The sequence below is a fragment of the Aspergillus pseudodeflectus genome (genome assembly GCF_044049435.1).
Source record: "Aspergillus pseudodeflectus strain CBS 756.74 chromosome Unknown BJX68scaffold_6, whole genome shotgun sequence".
NCBI lineage: Eukaryota > Fungi > Ascomycota > Eurotiomycetes > Eurotiales > Aspergillaceae > Aspergillus > Aspergillus pseudodeflectus.
The window spans coordinates 747,529-766,074 of record NW_027263782.1 but is presented as its reverse complement, the minus strand read 5'-3'; the positions used below and the strand labels follow the sequence as shown (position 1 = coordinate 766,074).

General features: G+C 51.2%; 6 protein-coding genes across 6 annotated transcripts; 2 read left to right on the top strand and 4 right to left on the bottom strand.

Moving 5' to 3' along the window:
• Nucleotides 1-23: 23 nt before the first annotated feature.
• Nucleotides 24-637, bottom strand: BJX68DRAFT_229193 (aegerolysin type hemolysin). Its single transcript, XM_071038981.1, has 2 exons — nt 444-637; nt 24-381 (listed from the first exon to the last, which is right to left on the bottom strand). The coding sequence occupies exons 1-2, from the start codon at nt 533-535 to the stop codon at nt 36-38; spliced, it is 438 nt and encodes a 145-aa protein (XP_070903144.1). The 5' UTR covers nt 536-637; the 3' UTR covers nt 24-35.
• Nucleotides 638-1,844: 1,207 nt separating this feature from the next.
• Nucleotides 1,845-2,961, bottom strand: BJX68DRAFT_253087 (kinase-like domain-containing protein; the record flags this gene model as incomplete). Its single annotated transcript, XM_071042662.1, has 2 exons — nt 1,845-1,976; nt 2,038-2,961. 2 exons carry the CDS (start codon nt 2,959-2,961, stop codon nt 1,845-1,847), a joined length of 1,056 nt encoding a protein of 351 aa, XP_070903143.1.
• A 528-nt stretch (nt 2,962-3,489) lies between these two features.
• On the top strand, nt 3,490-5,145 carry BJX68DRAFT_253086 (uncharacterized protein; the record flags this gene model as incomplete). The annotated part of the gene is made up of 3 exons (XM_071042661.1): nt 3,490-3,511; nt 3,709-4,907; nt 4,945-5,145. 3 exons carry the CDS (start codon nt 3,490-3,492, stop codon nt 5,143-5,145), a joined length of 1,422 nt encoding a protein of 473 aa, XP_070903142.1.
• Nucleotides 5,146-5,359: 214 nt separating this feature from the next.
• On the bottom strand, nt 5,360-6,874 carry BJX68DRAFT_263172 (PLC-like phosphodiesterase; the record flags this gene model as incomplete). The annotated part of the gene is made up of 1 exon (XM_071044622.1): nt 5,360-6,874. The coding sequence occupies one exon, from the start codon at nt 6,872-6,874 to the stop codon at nt 5,360-5,362; it is 1,515 nt and encodes a 504-aa protein (XP_070903141.1).
• A 2,636-nt stretch (nt 6,875-9,510) lies between these two features.
• On the top strand, nt 9,511-13,626 carry BJX68DRAFT_263171 (patatin-like phospholipase family protein; the record flags this gene model as incomplete). The annotated part of the gene is made up of 8 exons (XM_071044621.1): nt 9,511-9,551; nt 9,604-10,123; nt 10,179-10,432; nt 10,484-11,301; nt 11,371-12,075; nt 12,165-12,357; nt 12,605-12,768; nt 12,830-13,626. 8 exons carry the CDS (start codon nt 9,511-9,513, stop codon nt 13,624-13,626), a joined length of 3,492 nt encoding a protein of 1,163 aa, XP_070903140.1.
• A 1,017-nt stretch (nt 13,627-14,643) lies between these two features.
• On the bottom strand, nt 14,644-17,040 carry BJX68DRAFT_263170 (uncharacterized protein; the record flags this gene model as incomplete). Its single annotated transcript, XM_071044620.1, has 4 exons — nt 14,644-15,475; nt 15,540-16,394; nt 16,448-16,611; nt 16,669-17,040. The coding sequence occupies 4 exons, from the start codon at nt 17,038-17,040 to the stop codon at nt 14,644-14,646; spliced, it is 2,223 nt and encodes a 740-aa protein (XP_070903139.1).
• Nucleotides 17,041-18,546: the final 1,506 nt, after the last annotated feature.

The following is an 18,546-nucleotide window of genomic DNA, read 5'->3' as shown; positions in this document are numbered from 1 at the left end:
AGAAAACAACGAAGTTGGTTCATGCAATGTTGAAGCTATACAATTGATGTACAATCCTTCTGAGCCTCCGTAATCGTGACCACAGCGTCTCCCAAGATCCCTTTAAAAGGGATTGACCCTGAAATTACTGCATAATGTTCAGGATCGAAATTGGCGACCTTGAGCTCATTCCCCTGCTGGCTGTAAGGGGCGTTCCAGTATATAGAGGCAATAAGGGCCTTCCCCTCGTGATAGATGTCCAATGTGCCTTCAACCCCAATCCCATGTACAGCACTTCCACAGAATGAGACATCCACATGTTCGTGTGGGAGAATCACTATCTTATTCACCTCTTCAGCAGAGATAAGGCATGGCGTGTCCCCCTTTTTATATGGTTCACCCCTTGTTGAATAGAAGTTAGCTAGGATAAACTTTTTTATAATGTATAGTAGAAGTAGACATACCAATGCAGAGCCAAGTTTTGAATCCGAAGTCTGCCGTCACTGAGTGTGTTCTCTATGCGTAGAGAGACACGCTGTGTAATATTACAACACATGTTATAATTCTTGGAACAGGGGAATGTGAATCCGCCTGGACTTTAGCATGTATAAACTTATGGGCAATCAAATGTGGATTATCTTGATGAGGAGATAATAACTTATGAAAGAGTCAATGCGGCGTACAGAAAGGCCGAGTATCCTTTTAATAGTTTTACTGACGCGTCATTTTTGGTGGCTTGCCGAGATCCAGATAAAAGAGCGTAGGCAAACACATTAAAATGGTTTCTGATAGGTGGTAGGGTAGCGGCAAAAGGATACCCAGTCTTTAAACAAAGCTTAACTAAATGCCAAGTTAATTTATCGGATATAAAAATTGACAAACCAAAATAACTAGACCCCTCGAGATCCATGGTACACATGAAGCCAGTCTTTGGGCCGTGGCAGTCAACAACCATGGCACATCAGTTCTGTGTTATGAACCTACCCAAGGCAGTGCATAATGACAGAACTGCATCGGGGCAGAGAAACTCTGCCCCAGTGGGAAGAGTATCTTGCCCCAAGGCAACGAGGGGATGCCCTAAGGCAAGACGGAGCGACCCCAGGCGGGGGCCGATGGGAGTATACCAATGAAGCTTTTGTACTCTGTGGTGCAAAAGGTTCTTTGGGCAGCGCAGAAAGACCCCAAGGGCCAACTCATGGTCTAGTGCCTTCGCTGATCAGCTGGCGTTGAAAGGTGACTTTTGCAATCCGCCAAAAGATGATTACACCTGTTTTTAAGTCTACCAAACCGCCGCTCTACACAAAGCAGGATAGGACAGGAGAAAGAAGCCCCGCACCAGTAGACTAGAGAGCATTGCATCAGAAAACTATGGCACAATTCAAATACTCCCCCTCACCATTCAACACGTCCAAGGTCTACCAGAATCTGTGCATAAAGCTTAGCCACCATTATCTTGTGCATTGCATTATCCACTAGTACTGATTTGTCCGCGTCCTTAACCCTCTGGATATCATTGTCGCTGATAGTGTCAAGGAAGAGATTCCCCGCGAAACTTCTAGACCTCTCGGGCCCAGTATTCACCATATTGCGCTCAAAGTACGGATGCTGGCCAACAAGTTCAAAGAGAATACTAACAGTATTACTTTCCAACTGCAATGCCTAATGCTTGTAGTCGCCGTAACAAGGCCGATAGAAGACGACGGCTTCCATCCTTTCCATCTGCAAAGCCTGCACTTCGAAGGCTAACATGATTTTCCGAAAGCCTGCCCCCTGTATCACCATCTGTAATTAATAGTTACTGTGCTTCTGGGTTATTGGGGAAGCAAGTCGGTCGTCGAATACGACTTCGAGGAGCGCCCAATATACTACTTTCCAGAGCTTCCCGCATCACATACAATAACCCTGCTGACCCATTCGGAACGAAGGACCTCGTCTGCAGAGAGTCGACGTGATGGCTCAGGGTGCAGCATCGCGTAGATCACGTAGGAGCATTGTACCTTAGCGTGAACACTTAGTCCCAAATAATTGCTGGTGAAACGGAAGTTGGAGTACACTCACTTTAGATAACCTTTGAATTGGAGGATACCCATTCTCATCTATGCGCGTGGAGAGATACTTTTTATATTCTTTATCCTGCTCATTGGCTCTGTTCCAAAGCAAGTGGCCAGTTTTCATGGTCATGTAAATCAGCGCTGCCGCCCAAACATCTGCAGCGCGCGGATCAGAGGACTGCGCAGATATCGCTTCTAGGGGCATGTATGGAAGCGAGTGAGGAGATGCTAGTGGGTAGCCTGTTCCTCTCTGCATACTTTCTTGAGCCCACGTAAAATGAGTAACTTTAACCGCCCCGTGGACAGTAAGAAGGACGTCTTTAGGATTCAGGTTTTGGTGGGTGATACCGTTGTCATGTATATAGGAGATTGCCAGCATAAGTTGTTTGAAAAAGCAATCGGCTTCAGTATCATCGAGCTTTCCTGACGTGGCAATCATCGAGTGAAGGTCACCTGCACCACAGTATTCCATTACTATGCAGAACTCTCCTCTGTCGTCATCAAGAAGTTCCAGCACCCGAACGATATTTGGATGGTTAAGGTAGGATACTGTGCGCAGAGCTAATCGGAGCGCATCACTAATTGTCCATTCCGAGTAGTGATGGAAAACTTTGACGGCGTAGAGTTGTTTCGCCTGGGTATACGTCTTTTTCCGACAATGGAGTCTCACGGAGGTAGAAGATCCATAGTGGATGATATCTTCACAGGCCCCATACTTTTCCCTGAAGCAATTGGTTGCACTAGATTCGTTCGCGACTCCAGACGGCATTGATCGCCACTTGAAGATTCGAAGTCCGAGTATATACTGTTGCAAGCCGACAAATAGTCGATCAAGTCTTCCTGCCTGCTCAGTCTCAAGCAAATGGACATGTGTACCATCGCTAAGTCTCTGGATATGCCTGGGAGCCTTCTTCGCATATTTCTGATCCATTAATACTCCAGGCAATTTCCCTTATTGGCGGTGCGCTGAGAAGTTGGATGTGAACAGACCACGCTGATTATTACTGGTGATTAGCGGGGGACATCAGGTAAAAGAATGTCTGCGTCGCAAATGAGCCCTTTGTTCCAGAACGAGTAGTGATAGATCTGATCTGGTGACCTACTCGTAGTGGCACACGCTACGTTATGGTGACGTTATATTGGAGGTGGGCAAGGGGATTCTTCCCGTGGTTTACCAATAGTTAGGCAAGTCACGGGACCCCAACAGTAGGGATTCGCCTGTGGTCACCCACTATACTCCTAACCTTGCCGGCGTGCGGCCTGCCTAAGGCTAATAGTCGGCTTGTCACCCGCGTGAGAAACGTGTGAGCACCACTTTAGCGTCGCGCGATAGGGGTGAGAAGGGTGAGGATGGAATCGACAGGGTGAGAATCAACTGTGGGCGCATGGTTAATCGCACAGACCCTCTCAGCTCAGCTCAGGAACGGCACGATTCATTCCCTTCGACCTTGTTGAAACCATGAGTCTCTGGGCAACTGCAAGTGCTATCTAATTTCGGCCCAAGAATAACCAAATGAGCGGCGAGGCTGACTTCAAATGCGGGCCGGTCTTGGGTCACGTGCTTTCTTTACCGTAGAACCAACAGTTATAGCCTCTACGCTCTCTGCTTATGACGGTGGAATACAAGCCCCCTCATAAAGTGACCTCGAGAATCTGCGTGTGGGTCTTCACCCAACAGTGGATTTCTGGAATTATGTGGTGCAACGCAAAGAGATACCAACTGATGCAGCTGAGAAGTTGAAATACCATTCAGAGCAGATTGTTGGGTCAGTTCTAACCCAGGAATATCACGCTATGCTCTGGGAAGGCCTCGAAGTCTCTTATGTGACCATCGGTCTTGCACTGGTCCGTCTGCGAATACCCGAGGATGACCCAGGCATACTACTTTACTTCCTTTGCGAGCCCAATATGGAAATTGATGGGAATGATGATGACAGCTATGGACAACCAAGAACAGCTATTGCTCGGGTGCTTTGTCTTTCTCTGATGGGTTCTCTTGTCTCCATCCGCGATCATACTGGGCGCACTGGTGCAATGGACCAGCTGTATACTTGGGAGACCAGCCTGGACGTTGTACGGTCCCAAATACCTGATGACGAGCTGCAGCAAGTCCCACCCGGCTCGGAATATGCGGGATCTCCTCATACTAGTACCGAAGGCACTGGTTCTGAATGGCTACCTTCGTCACTCATACCATCGCCCACACCACAACGCCGTGCACAGCTTCGATCTGGTTACGCACCCTCGCAAACGGTTCCTCTTCCAGATCAGTCTTCCGACGATTCCGATTCAAATCAAACGGCGCCTGAGGCTGGACGGAAGCGGACTCTCAGCAAAGTCACATCTTCCCCTCCTAATCAACCAACACGGCCACGAGGCTTTGGCAATGATCGAAGTGGCGCTCGTCGACAACAAACTACACGGTTTTGTACCCAAAAGATGCAACAGGACGGCTTGCTTGATGACAATTGCCCAAATGTGGACTTGCATAGAAAGCGTCCAGATGATGAACGGCATCCCATTACGCCAGAGAGCTTGGTCCAACAGCTCAATCAGCAATTGAATCAAGACCTCGATCATTATTGCACACCTTTTGGTGATTGTGGGACATGGACGTCTGGGGCACCTTTCAGAAATGTTTGTGCACGATATGGCTACACAGTTGTCGGAAAGGGGGCCACCGACCGACTTTGGGAAGAGGTGTCCAATGAAGCCATGATCTACCATATCCTCCGAAAAGCGCAAGGATCCGCCGTACCAGTTTTCCTGGGAGCAATCGACCTGGCCATGACTTATTTCCTCCACGGGGAGGGTGATATTCGACATATGCTCCTTATGGGTTGGGGCGGCGAGACAATAAGGGGATTGAAGTTTCCCGTGAATCTTCATCATGAGCTTCGGCGGTCTGAAAGAGATCCACTCCATCGGGGTGCTCCACGGCGACCTCAATAACGGGAATCAGCTATGTAATTCAGAGTTGAAGCGGATTCTCATCATTGACTTCCATGACGTGGCGCTGGATCCCGCTTTGAAGAAGAGGCAGTTGAGGGCGAAGAGGAAGTTGGTTGGACCACAGGATCAGGAGCGAAAACGTCTTCGAATGGCTCTGGTATAGACGCTGATGCCATCCATAGGACACAGTTGAAGTTTTATCATGGTCAAGCTTTTGGCTATTTGATTCACCGTTTTGGCGATGAACATATGCACTCTTGCATCAAATACATAAAACTGCTTGTCCCCACACTTATCCAACGTTGATTAACATTACGATTCTCAGTTTGGTAAGCGGCTTGCTAACAACAGACCGATTGACCCTAAGATGAATTTTATCAAGGATCCCAAAGCCTCATCTTGGTAATCTGATTTGCCACATCCGAAGTCGCCAGATCGAAAAAGTCATTCAGAATCACTAGGAGGTGATCATCGCCGAATTTCGCCTTTGCATGCGTATACAACCAGTCCAGTGCCACCCGGTCTGTATTCGCCTTTTGCGCAAGCAGGATGCTATTGTGGAACATGACCGCCGCCGTAAGTGGCAGGCCGCTATTCGTCAGCGTCGTCTGGCACTGCAGATACGTCATGGCCGTCCCCTGTTGTTGGTCAGCCCTCATGCTGGCGAATTCAGCCTCGATCCCCGACCCGTCTGCGATCGCGTGCCGCTTCGAGTCGTACTCGTCGTACGGCTGCGTTGTGGGATCGGGATTCGTCGTCGACCCTTCGTACTTGAATGACATGATGAACCGCTTGTTCTGCTGCCGTAGCGTGTCAACGGGGAGAGCCATGTCGGCGAACGTGCCCCGTTCCAGCGTCACGCCTTTGCCCGCCGCTCGCTTGAAACACTCCTGCAGCATCCCCAGCACAGTCTCCGGCTCCGGGTGGTCGCTACTCCAGTTATTCCACGTGAACCAGACCACGAGGATCTCGTCGCGCTGCTTGCAGAGGAAGTCCACCGCATCCTCGAAGAAACTCCGGATGGTGATACCCGGTAAAATCGCATGATGGAAATAGATCTCATCCGCCATGCCCGAAAGCGCGCGAAGTTTTGGATCAACCCGCGACGCCCGCACCTCAAAGTAGCGCGCCCCCATGGCTAACTGGTCGCTAACGCTATCCTTCTGGTTCCGCGACGTCGCCTCCATAATCCCCAGTGCCTTTGCGGCGCCGATGCCCACGAGGTTCCCCACGAACCCGAGCGGTCCGAGCCAGGGACCCAAGATCTTCGTGACGATCGCCGCGGGCGTTAGGTTCGCCGTTAGCTGCTGGCAGCTGGCCATGCTGTTCAACCCAAAGTTGTGGCCTCCTGGTAGCACGAAGCGAGTAAAGGGCTTCTTTGCTTCCGGGGACGCGGGCGGCACGAGCGAGGTCATCCAGGCCGAGCGCTCGGGGGCTACGGTCACGTAGCACTGGTGTGCAGCGGGGAGGTCAGTGGTCGGGTACTGGCCGGCGTCGTAGAAGGCATACTGGATGATAAGCCCATCAACAATAGTAATCTTCTGGTCATCAAGGCTCAGGCCCATATCCCCCTTACCGAGGTTCCCCGTGAACGCGTTGATATCCTGCCATCGGGAGACGAGCGTCTTCCCGTTGCGCACGACGCGGAAGGAGAACTTCTCCGCCCAGCCGCCGCGCACTGTCATATTAGTGCTGGCCCAGGGGTACCTGGTTGTGACTATTGGATCCGTTGAGTCTTTCCCCCTGAAGAGGTCTATGCCGTATTTCCAGTCGTTCCATTTGTCGGCCATGTGGAAACGGCGTGTGTCGCCTGAAGTCTCGAAGATGACGTCGACTTCGGGTTGGTTGATCCAGACGATGCAGTTGATGTGTTTTTCGTTCCACGAGGCCATTTTCGCAAGGTAACTAAGTAACAGTTTGTCTGTTGTCAAGGGGAAATGGATAAGGTCAAATCGATGCAGCGAGGGGAGTTCAAGAACAGAGTGCGGTGTGCTATTCAACCTTGCTGATAGATCCAATGGCCCAATTTATACCTCTAAATGTTCTTCTCACCACGCCGCGGAGAGCGGGATGTTGCTCGCCTATATACACCACGTTTGCGTGAAGGATACACACGAAATACGAGATGGCTGCATTTGAGCTAATGGGAGCCCACCTCAAAACCTTAAAGCGACACCTTTGAACCCGATGCAACTGCTCGATGCTTATCTGCCAATTAGCCTGAGCTTCTGAGCACTCTATTCTTGGCTGGCTGAAGACAAGTCCCGTGGCTTTGTGGAATCGGCACAGAGTCCCCGGTCCTTCATCCCATTTCTTCTTTCAGCTGGCACGGCTTGGAGAAAGGGCCATACGCGCTGCCTCATCTGCGAGTGTGGCTTCAATAGACCACCCAGACATCAGAATTACACATAGTCAGGCACATCCAGCCGATAGTCGAGTGGCCACGATGATCTTAAGCAAAACAAGCAACTTTTGCTTGATTCAGTTCAGCTAGCCACAATGTCTTTCTATACGCCATTCTTCGACTGCTCAGAGCCCTTCGGTCAGCATACACTCCAGTAATAGGAGTTCCAGAGTCGTAACGATGCTCGACTCAGTACGCTGACCGTGCTTCTACAGTCGTTCATTTGGTCAGAAGGCAACCAGCGCTAAAATGATCAAGAAAGGCAGTGGTGATGCTTTGATAGATTTGAAGAGGTGGAGGAACAGTATTTTGAGCGCGGCAGGGGAATGGTTAGCTACTGAACAGGCTTGTGTCTGAATTTGCATTAATTGGCTCTTGTAATTCTCTCCTCCCATTGCTTGGGCCATACTAAGCTCACCGCAGGAACCTTATCGCCTGCGCGATTTTTACTCGTTCACTAGGATCCTTCAGGACATACATTCTAGCCGAAGGCCCAAAGAATCCGCTCTGCTCTCACGATGCATCACGCCTTGCAAGAGTAATAAGCCACTGAGACTTCTCCTCGTTTCACAGGGCTACCAGAATCCCCACCCCTAATCCGAGAACCCACTATGGAAGGTGCAGTTTTCCGTCCACCGGCGGCAGTAATTCCAAACTGATTTTCTCCCCTTCCCCTAGAATTCACGCGAGTCTGGCGACACTATTTGACTTCCAGGGCAGCGATGTCGAATATATCCAATATCTCGAGGCCATGCTAACGGCATAGCGTCTGTTAGGCCTCTCCACGCAGCAGAAGTTAGAACCAAGGACCACCGCGTCACTCCACTAATGCTGCTCCCACTCACATTATCTGGCAGCCACTACGCAAGACATCGCGCTAGAACTAGCAATACTTCCAGTCACCACGGTGGAGAAAGGAGCTGGAGATATTTATTCTCTCCCTTCTGCGCGGGGACAGTTGGGAGGCGGCCTCGCGCGTAGCCAGCCTCTACACTACTAAGCAGAACCAGCTGGCGGTCCATCTCTTGCGTGGGGAACCACTCACGCGCGGGCTAGAAGCTTCAGGCTTGCTAATAGCTAGCCTTCTCTTAATTTACATTATGGATGACTGGGAGCTCGTTGGTGAGGGGTATTAGTATAAATCGTAGGTGGGCAAGTCACTTGTATAAAGGGCATCTTCGTGAATGAACTATTCATCTCCCAAGTCAATAATTTGGTTGTTTAGCTGTCAACTACGAAACTACAAGTACTTCGATGCGAGATTCAGAGACTGGTCAATTGGCCAAGGGTGTTGCGTATAGAGAGAGTTACTACTACCTAGTCCCATGGTCATATTATGCTGTCTACAAAAGCCACCTAACGATGCTGAGCTCCAGCTGGATCAACTTCAACACATGTAAGGATTGCATGCTTGTAGTCTGATTCTGGTGGGTTTAAGATATAAGAAGCGACTCACCTGAAAAGCAGCCTTGCAACCAGAAACGCTGCACCGTCCTGCACCGCCCTCATAGAGGGGCCTATGCGAGGCAGTTGCCATGAACATCATGTGGTCCGTGCCAAAGAGCCTGGGCGAGGCGTAAAGTGTCGAATAAGGGCAAACGGATGCCGTTTTACTTAGCGCGTGGGCGTTATGGCAGATTATTGGGAACACTCAGTGGATCAGTAAAGTGAGCAAGGAAGCTGAAAGGGCGCCTCGCTGTAAGCCGAGAAAAAAGCAAACAGGGGGCTTCCACCACCCACCACAGCCAACACCGGAGCTGGGAATGCCGGATCAACGGAAATCCAGTCATTTGACGCCTGAAAGGGCTCGATCGCTAACCTATTGGACGAGGTTGGTTCTACTACAGTTATTGAAGGATTTTCCCGGGTCGCAGTCCGTAAAATGAAGACAGATGGAGGCTGTTTTTGCGCAAGGCTGAAGGCGGCTAATATTGGTAACTTTGAGCCAGAGCCAACCGACAACTGCAGGACGTACAAAGATGAGGCGGTCGAGGACACACCTTGCAAACAGCGTTCGCGCGCGCTTCCAGTGTGGTGAACAGAGAATGATAAATTCTCTGCCCACCTGGCTGTTTCCAAACTTCCCCCGCTCATTCTTCGCACCTACCCTCTCCGTGCGCCTACATGTCCTTCACCCAAGACACCACCGATCCGCTCGAAAATATGTACGATCGCACCGCTATCCCCATTACATGAAGCTCTACTAATTTTATTCAGGGAGAGCGATAGCGAAAGCACCGCATCTGAATGTTCCGACACCGTCCAACTCATCTGCCGACGGCCCGGATGTGGTGAAGCCGACGAGTCAAAACTGTTCATATGCAGCAGATGCGACGACCCTACTCTAGCTCTATGCGAGGCACACTGGGAGACCTGGCATCCACACAAACCTCCCCCCGAGCCAAAGCCAAAAACAGGTCGATCGACGCGAAAGTCAAAGGCGAAATCAAAGCCTGTGCCAACCCATGAACGCAGACTCCTACGGGACCAAGTGTGCTTGGAGAAGAGGATTAACGACTGGTTGAACGAAGAAGATGGCAACAAATACTCGGAGAAACATACAAAAAACTTACCATCCTTTTGGTTCGGAGCCGATCTCATCAACGGCACCTTTCATTTGAACAGTGACCTGTATGGAAGCATGATTCTTTCGTCGGCATTTCAGGACCGGTCAAAGCAGTTCCCCAGCCTTGTATCGTTTATTGGGAGTACAGGGGCTGGAAAATCCACAATGATTGTAAGTGTGCGATGGTCAGGTTTAGTTATGCATGGTCACTCACAGTGTACTGCAGAAAGCTATCATAGGGTGTGGGATCTCGAGAACCACGACCGAGGAGAATACCAGCACTTGGGCGCGCATACTAACTCCTATTGCGGGCATCAAAGCGTTTGCCGCAAGACCTACCAGTTCGAATGTACACTTGTATCATGACTTCGCTACCATTGACACCGCTCGGCCTATCCTCTTTGCTGACAGCGAGGGCCTTTCGGGAGGCAATCAGACCCCCTTCGGCGCATCTATGGAGGCCATCGCGGGCATTGCTCGGTACCCACCAGAAACTTGTTAATTGAGACCTCTTGCTGACAAGGAGTTTAGGAAGGTTATCCCGTGGAAACAGTCGGCCCATAAGATCACACGTGAATACTGCGTTGAGCACATATATCCTCGCATATTGTATGCGTTTAGCGATGTGCTGTGCTACGTGATCCAGCAAGACCCCCGCGTGGTTGAAACCCTAGTTTCAAGGATGATTGCATGGGCCGACAAGGCCCGGAATGCATCATTGAACCAGGTCACACTGCCCCGCGTCATCCTAATCCTTAACAATGTTGCCCTAAGCGATAAGGAACGGGCTGTATGGGAAGATGGGAAACTGGCAACAGAGCTGGTGATTGACAATCTGAAGGCCTGCACTCATCTCAGCCCGGGACTACAGGAGATCGCTGACCGATGGAACGGCATCCTTGACCAAGGCGACCACGTGCACTCCGTTATGGACTTGTTCTTGCGGTATTTCCAGTCAATCTCAGTCGTTTATATGCCCCCACGGGGCAAGCCTCAAGAGGCCGCAGTCTTCTATGGTCAAGTGCAGCGGCTCCGTCATGAGATTCTAGATTCGAGCCAAAAGGTCGGAGTTGAGCGCCTGATGAGCTTCAACCAAGTGGACTCACGGTGTCTGGAGTCGCTTTTGAATATTGGAATCGAGCATTTCTTCAACAAGCTTGATGAGCCGTTTGACTTTTTCCAAATAGCCAGGATGAACCGGCCGCTATCCAAATCTATTGGTGACAATGCTACTTATCTGATGACCACGATGGAAGAAACAGAAGCAAATTGGAAACAGCTTGATGAAAGGTGCCGTGATCTGTTCGTGTCTTACCGAACAATGATGGTACTTTCAGAGAGACGTTCCGGTAGGGAGCCCGTTTTCTGACGGCGTTACTGCTTTCGATTGTGGCTGAGAGCTAATACCTTCGATGCAGGACGGTCGACAATAGGGGTACTGGAAGGGACTACATTCGCCGAACCGTTCCAAGATGCCCACAAGAAATTCTACACCTCTTCCCGCTGTTGGTTTATCAAAGGCCAACGCCGTTGCCGAAACACGCGTGAAGGACACACCAAAGGCCATCTGGATCGTCACGGGGAATTCATAGCTTCTGGAGGCTATCAAACCGAGTATGAGGAACAGCATTCCAGTGAGTTCAAGGACTCAGTGGTGAAGTTATCCAAGCCACTCATAAAATCCCTCAATGACCCGAATTCCGAGGTCTGCAAGGCTGTGGTTGACAGCCACTTAGCCGCTCTTTATAAAGAGCGCGAGTTTTGGAAGCGAACATTCTCAAACAAAATTTGTCTTTCATGTCTCGCCGAGCCTCCTGATTTTAGCCTAAACTGCGGCCATGCTATCTGTTCTTCCTGCGTCAAAGTATTCGGACACCAACAACGTCAAGACACGGTCTACCATCTTGGTTTCTGCCCGTTGTGCAGCGATGGGAGCCAAACAGAGCTGCCATTTGCACGGATCCAGCTCAAGCCTGACAGCGCGGGTGTCCGAATTTTGGCGATCGACGGTGGAGGAGTACGAGGAGTGATTTCCGCGCGAATTCTCCAGATGCTGGAGGACGAAATTGGTCTCAACCTGCCACTTTTCCACTTCTTCGATATGATTCTTGGGACTAGCTCAGGTAAGTTGCAATCTACTTGCAGGCTTTGATACCCTATTCCATGTGGTGTTTTCTACGGTGAAGTAGGAACAACATTAACGTCCTTCCAGGAGGTATCATTTCGCTTGCCTTGGGCGCGAATCTTTGGCCTGCCCATAGGTCACTCGAGGCGTTCAAGACCTTGGGCAAGGGAGCGTTTGTGAAACTAAAACTCACCAAGATTCCCTTCTTCGGGGTGCTCTTTAGCTGGCTACGAGACTCCTATTATGACGAAGGTGTGATTGAAAAGGCGCTGCAGGATACGTTTGCCTCCACGCATAGCGCACGGGTCCTTTTTTGTGAACCCTGCCAAGACGCAAGGGAGGATTCAGGCTCCGATCTCATGAGACCCTTGAAAGTTGGAGTGACTGCGGCCAATGTGATTGATAACCATACAACTCTGATGACCAACTATAATCGGAAAAGACAAGAGAGAGGCAGGCTGACCCCCAGGTATTCTCGATATCATATGCTGACACTGTGAAGATGATAAAACTACGTTCGTCTACAGAGAAGAGGATATAGCCATGGAAGTCCAGGTCTGGGAAGCGTATGTCCTCGTTTCCGTCCTTCTGCCATACACAGTCATCATGAAGCTGAGCTGGGGGATGCTAACCGCGATCTGGTTGTTTTTGCAGGGCGCGTTGTACATCCGCTGCGCCTTCCCTGTTTCCAGTCTACAGGGCAGGGAATGGCCATGCTTTTCAGGATGGAGGAGTGACTCATAACAACCCAGTCGGACTAGCTGTAACAGAAGCGCCCACCCTCTGGAATGGGACCCCGAAAGTTGACATTGCCCTCAGTGTGGGAACAGGATCGGCGGAAGACCGAGTGGTAGAAAAGGAATGGGTCTCACAGTACGTTGTGCATGGCTGGCTCAAGCGGTGCATTGATCTGTTCGAAAGCAACCTCGATGCAGAGCGGCTGTGGAGGAAATACCATGAAACCCTCGATGAAGAGGCACAGCGCCGCCATCACCGACTGAACGTGAAGCTCACTGGTACTTTGCCCTTCATGGCCGATACAGGGGCCATTGAACGAATGGACAAGGAAACCATCGCTTACTTCCGGTGCCCAGACGCCGAGCTTCGGCTGCGTAGCACGGCAGAGGCCCTCCTCGCATCGCTCTTCTACATCAGCGTCGACTACCCCAGTGCACTGCCTGGATCGGACGACAACAGATTCTTGTTCAGAGCGCAGATATTCTGTCGGTTGGAGCAGCACCATCAAAAAGCTCTTTTGGATCGACTCCAAGCTGCCGGGTGTGGCTTCCTTGTCCATGGAAGGCCGGTCGACATCGGCTTCGAGGATCATTCGTCCAGATACAACGCCGGGGAGACGTTTCGTCAAGACATCCAGTGGCGTGGGCCGCTGCGTGGCACATTTCATATCCACCTTGTGTTCAGAAGAGACGCCGCGATGGAAAAGGAAGCCGAGCTAAGCTCGCCGACCGACAGTGCTTCGGACAGTACGAGTACCCCAGTGGCCAAGTACGATATCAGCAGCAGCCCCTTCACCTGGGCGACCAGTTGAGTGGATGTGCTGGGTCGGTCCTTTGAAGTCTGCCGAGGATTTCACCCTATTATTTCTTTATATCCGTGCCTTTGTCAGATTCTCCGTTTCTTGTTCTTGTTCTTGATCTTTTTCCTTTCTTTTCCTTTCCAGATTGGATCCACCTTGTATGATTTACTGAGGTTTTGACGTTCAAATCTGATTTATGTAATTTATGCATTACCAAGCGCAATATGAAACGCATTTCTTCACGAATCTCCACCATAACACTGTTTAAATATAGGCTGGAACGTCTTGTACCTTCTTAGCGCTGTCTTCCACGTCCTCTGTAATACCACCTGGGCACACATCTCGCGAAGGGTTTGTTTCCGGCGGGAATCATGGGTGCCTACTAGAGCTCTTCGCCAGCAAGTGCGTTGTAGCTAGCAGCGAAGGTAGTGGTTTGGGCAGCAGGGTTAAACTAGTGGATCAAATTTGGCAGACAAGGCGCAGTCTCACGCGTATACCATGGTCAGGTCTATTCCCACGTATTGGCTCGTGGCTATTTGACCTGGAGCGCTGCGTTGGCCGGGAGGGTAGCATTAAGGGCACTGGCTGCCTCCACAGGTGAATTTTTCTTTGCTCAAGGCCAAGAGGAGGAGTGATAGCACTATGAGTCAGGGCAGTAATGAAGAAGCGATACCTCGAGAAGCCATTTCGCATAGGCAATAGTGACGAAGGGAGATTGGAGGGGTTGGAATCGAACAATATAAATAAGTGAACTTGTCCTCTAAGCTGAGGGGATGGGATCTGGCCATTAGGAATCAAGTGCCAGTACGTAGTATAGTAGTCCGTGATATGGGCCAGAAAGCAGACCCGCGCTGGGAAAGTTCCTGTACACTGGCTCTAGCCTTAAGCTTACAGGAGGTTCTGGGAATCAGACACAATCCAGCAGCGGGGCACGAGACCCAGGCAGCGATGTTGGGGTTTCACATTAGTATCACGTATGATCAACACATAATATCCCGGATACTTTCTCTTGTCTATAGTAGATATATCTCATTGATAAGCACACCCCGCCATCGGTGCAGCGACGAACCCATCCGAAAACGCGCAATGCCCAACCCCTCCGCCTCCCACGCCCCCAGCCCCAGGATTGGAATCAAGACCATACGATTCAACGCCCCATTGCACCTCCTTACACTCCACCCCCTCTTTCTGCTTCTCAATCTCATCCTCATCCCCACCAATCTCCATCTTCTCCCCACCAGCGGGATGACAAGCCGCCGCGATCGCAAGACTACAACTCCCCGCAACAGGCATCCCGGACTTGAAGAACCTACCCGCAAGCCACACAACCCCAGCAGGTAGGAGCAACCCCACACACAACCCCGTCAGGATAGCCGGCGGCGACCAGCCAACCGTCGTCGTATCCCGCGTGGTATCCCGTTTCTGATATGCGTCGCGGGCTAGAACCCTTACAAGGAAAATACTCTGCGACATGAGCCAGTGCAAGAGTCCCGAGACACCGAGAAGCGGGAGGCTATATCGCCTCGGTAACGAGAGGAACCGCGCTCGGCGCTGTGACCCCCTTGCGGGCGTTGAAACGCGGAGACCTTTCCTGGATACCCCAAAAGCAGACCATTCAGTCGAAAGTGCCATGGTCGTCATAACACCATTGATGAGGAAGTACAAAGATGAGAAGAGGAGGTGCGGAATATTCGCGATGAGCGAGTTGGAGATGAGCGTGTCGGACCAGTAGTAGGTGCTGACCATGGTGCGCGTGTCGATTGTGGCGAAGCCGGATGTCCATAGGCCGGACTTGGATGCCGCCATTACCGCGAGGCCGTAGATTAGGAGGACGGAGGCGAGGATTACGGAGGACATGTACCTAGTAAAGGATGTGTTAGTTGGAGGTTCCATGGCATGGTTTGAGCTGGGGGTTCAAGACGTACATAAGCGAAGTGACTACCCATCGCTCTATAGATACGGACCTCCATCGGCGCTTTGGGCGTGGGTTATACTCGGGGAGGTCACCATCATCCTGCTTGCCATGCGGCTGTTTCTCTGCAGTGGCCATCGCCTTCGTGATCAGACCCATGCCCCTCGATCTCTCATCCGGCACGCTCAAAAACGACGCAACCGCATCCCCCAGGGTCAAAAGCGGATTCGCACGCAGGCTCAAAATGGTCCCCGAAATCACCGCAATCTTGACTCCATTCGTGACAAGAACCACAATCGACAGCGTCAGGCTATATTCCAGCGTACACTTTTGCGGCGTCTCCTCGACGAGGCAGTAATCGACCTTGTATCCATCCACCACCCAGCCCCGCGTCGAGTTCGCATCTCGCTTCACGCTCGCCAGCTCCGACTGGCACTGGCGCGCTGAGTCTGATACTTTGCTGCCCTCCATGCATACCCACCCGAACGGATCCTGCTGGCTGTCTGCGGGCCGCGGAGCTAGTTGCTGCATGACAAAGTCGATGGCGGATTCCGAGCCGTTGAATGCGCTGCTTATGAGGACTACGCCGCCGTACTTTGATTGCCAGTCCGTTGCGTACGCCGTGATACATTCCTCTGGCGTGAGGCGTGTCAGGTTGTTAGCATGCGCCGAGGCAAGCATCCGTTCCGATGAGCGGATTGGGCTGTTGGCCGCCCAGCTGGTCTCGTAGAGCTTCTCGTAGGTTTCGTTGTAGGCCCCTGTGTAAGCGCTTATCACGTCGGCGCGTTGCAGCGTGGGGAAGCTGGAGTTTGCGACGAAGACGTCGTAGCTGTTTACGGAGATTGTCGAGTAGACTGTGGAGTTATAGCTGGCACTTGTGAGTATGAATACTAGCGATATGGTTGTCGGGAGGATGCGTACAATAAATGCAGCGGCACAGAAGACGCAACAAGGCCGACCCACAACCACCGGCGCAGCCTCGGTATACTCAGCAGATTCCGCATACTCGGAACACCGATGTCAAGCCATCGCCCCTCAGCATGAGCGCGATCGACGTCCTCGCGCGCCGGCGCACTTAGACATTGCTGGAAACCCCCATGTAAGCGCACCGCGATCACAAAGGGACGCATTGACCAACATACCATCGCAAAATGACTGGCCCCCAACATCCCCGTACTCAGCATATTAATGAGAACATGCACCCACGAGCTAATCTGCTTCGTGCGCCCGCAATCGCCCGCATAAAGTACGGACGCGCCCTCCGGTGACCGCCGCGTCGAGGCCCAGATTACCAGGGCGAGATTGAGGATTAGGATCATGGACGCCCAGATTGCGCCAAAGTACAGTGTGCGCTTCCATCCGCCCCCGCGGCGCCTGCGGGAGCGAGTGCCTGTGCGACTGTGACCCCAACGCGTCCGGGATTCTCGCGGGTGATTGTCGTCGTCTACATCATCGTTTGAGGGGTTGTGAATTTCGCGTAGCTCAATTATGAGCTCCTTGAGACCTTTCGCCATTATTGAATTGTCGGTGCCTGCCTGGATTCAAGGACAGAGACACTGAGACAGGGGCGCGGGGAGGAAGCTGGCAGGCAGCCTGGATAAGAAAGAGTGGGGACCGAGGCGTGATGGAAATTTTAGAATCCAGGCACCGCCATTATCGATAAGAATTACTGTGCTGGTGGATCTGGAAAGAGAATGTGGTTCGTTACATGTAGGCGCCAAGGGGCTCAGCCATGCTTAGCCTGCGCGCTAGCAATGAAGATCCAGGGGCCAAATCTGCTCTGCCAGCGCCTTGAGATTCCAGGAATTCAGGGACCCGTGACCAGCACGAGGGTGACACCAGCATTGTCCTTGTATTATTACTTGCTTGCGCTCCGCGGACAGAGCGCGGGAATTGAAATCACACTGTTGACAGACTCTTCTGATTCTAGCTTGTATCACTTACGCCATCTCCTCCATCCTGCTCCGTGTCTAGACTACACTCTGGGTCCACAAGTCCGGACACCTTGAAATATATAGTTTCGACCACCAAGTTCGAAATCCAATTACAACAAAACCACAACGAATTAAGTCTTCTAGATACATTTAAATAAAGCGGAATTGGTACATCGTATACCAGCCACAAGCCTAATAAACATAGCTTGCCGTTTTTTGTTGTGCCCCGCCGGTAGTTCCCTCCTCTTCCACAGGGCTATAGTCCGAGGGCAGTAGTTAGCTACCAAGCTATCTGGAATACAATGAAGAAGATGAAGAGCCTCACTATGTATACTTTGCACATGTCATTAGTAAAGGTCTCTAGCGTACCGAGCATTGTGGTGATTTCACCTTTGTCTTCTGGGAGGATAAGCGGAAGGATATAAACAACACTGTAGGTTTTATAGGTCTCACGCCATAGGACTGGGCCGCAGGCAATTATGTCACTAACCTAAAGCCGCCTAGGAAATCCAGCACATTTAGATATGTTCAGAATCAATCCCACTTGGCGGCTGGTTGATCGAATTGCAACTGACTCGGTTCTCGATCAGAGATAACCCATTTATTCAGATTGACGGGAGGATGTAACACGCCCTCGGCGGCACAGAATACTACAGCAGGCGCCACCTGCTCCCATACAAACCTGGAGGAGATATGCTTGAGCCAGAAAGGGGCATTTGTAGGCAGACCTTCTTCCCTGCCTCCCTGCTTCGACCAGTCATCGAGGTAATAGCCTGTTCTTATGGTTCTCTCCATATCCGTTGGGATTCGGACGCTCACGACGGTATTGCGATCACTGGGCGACCAGACGTACCATGTCTCGTATTTGTACCCAATAATGCCTGGAAGCGCGTAATTTCGCAGCTCCAGCACGCTCGGAATTATTTGGTCAAGGTACCACTTGACACTGTAACGAATGCCATCGCCCAATAATAAGAGAATCGCACGTTCGTATAGTCGGATGCCCTTCACTATTTCCCTGTACTAGACGGGGTTTGTGTACATATAGTTCTCGTCGAGCTCAGGGGTTTGGATCTCAACCCGACG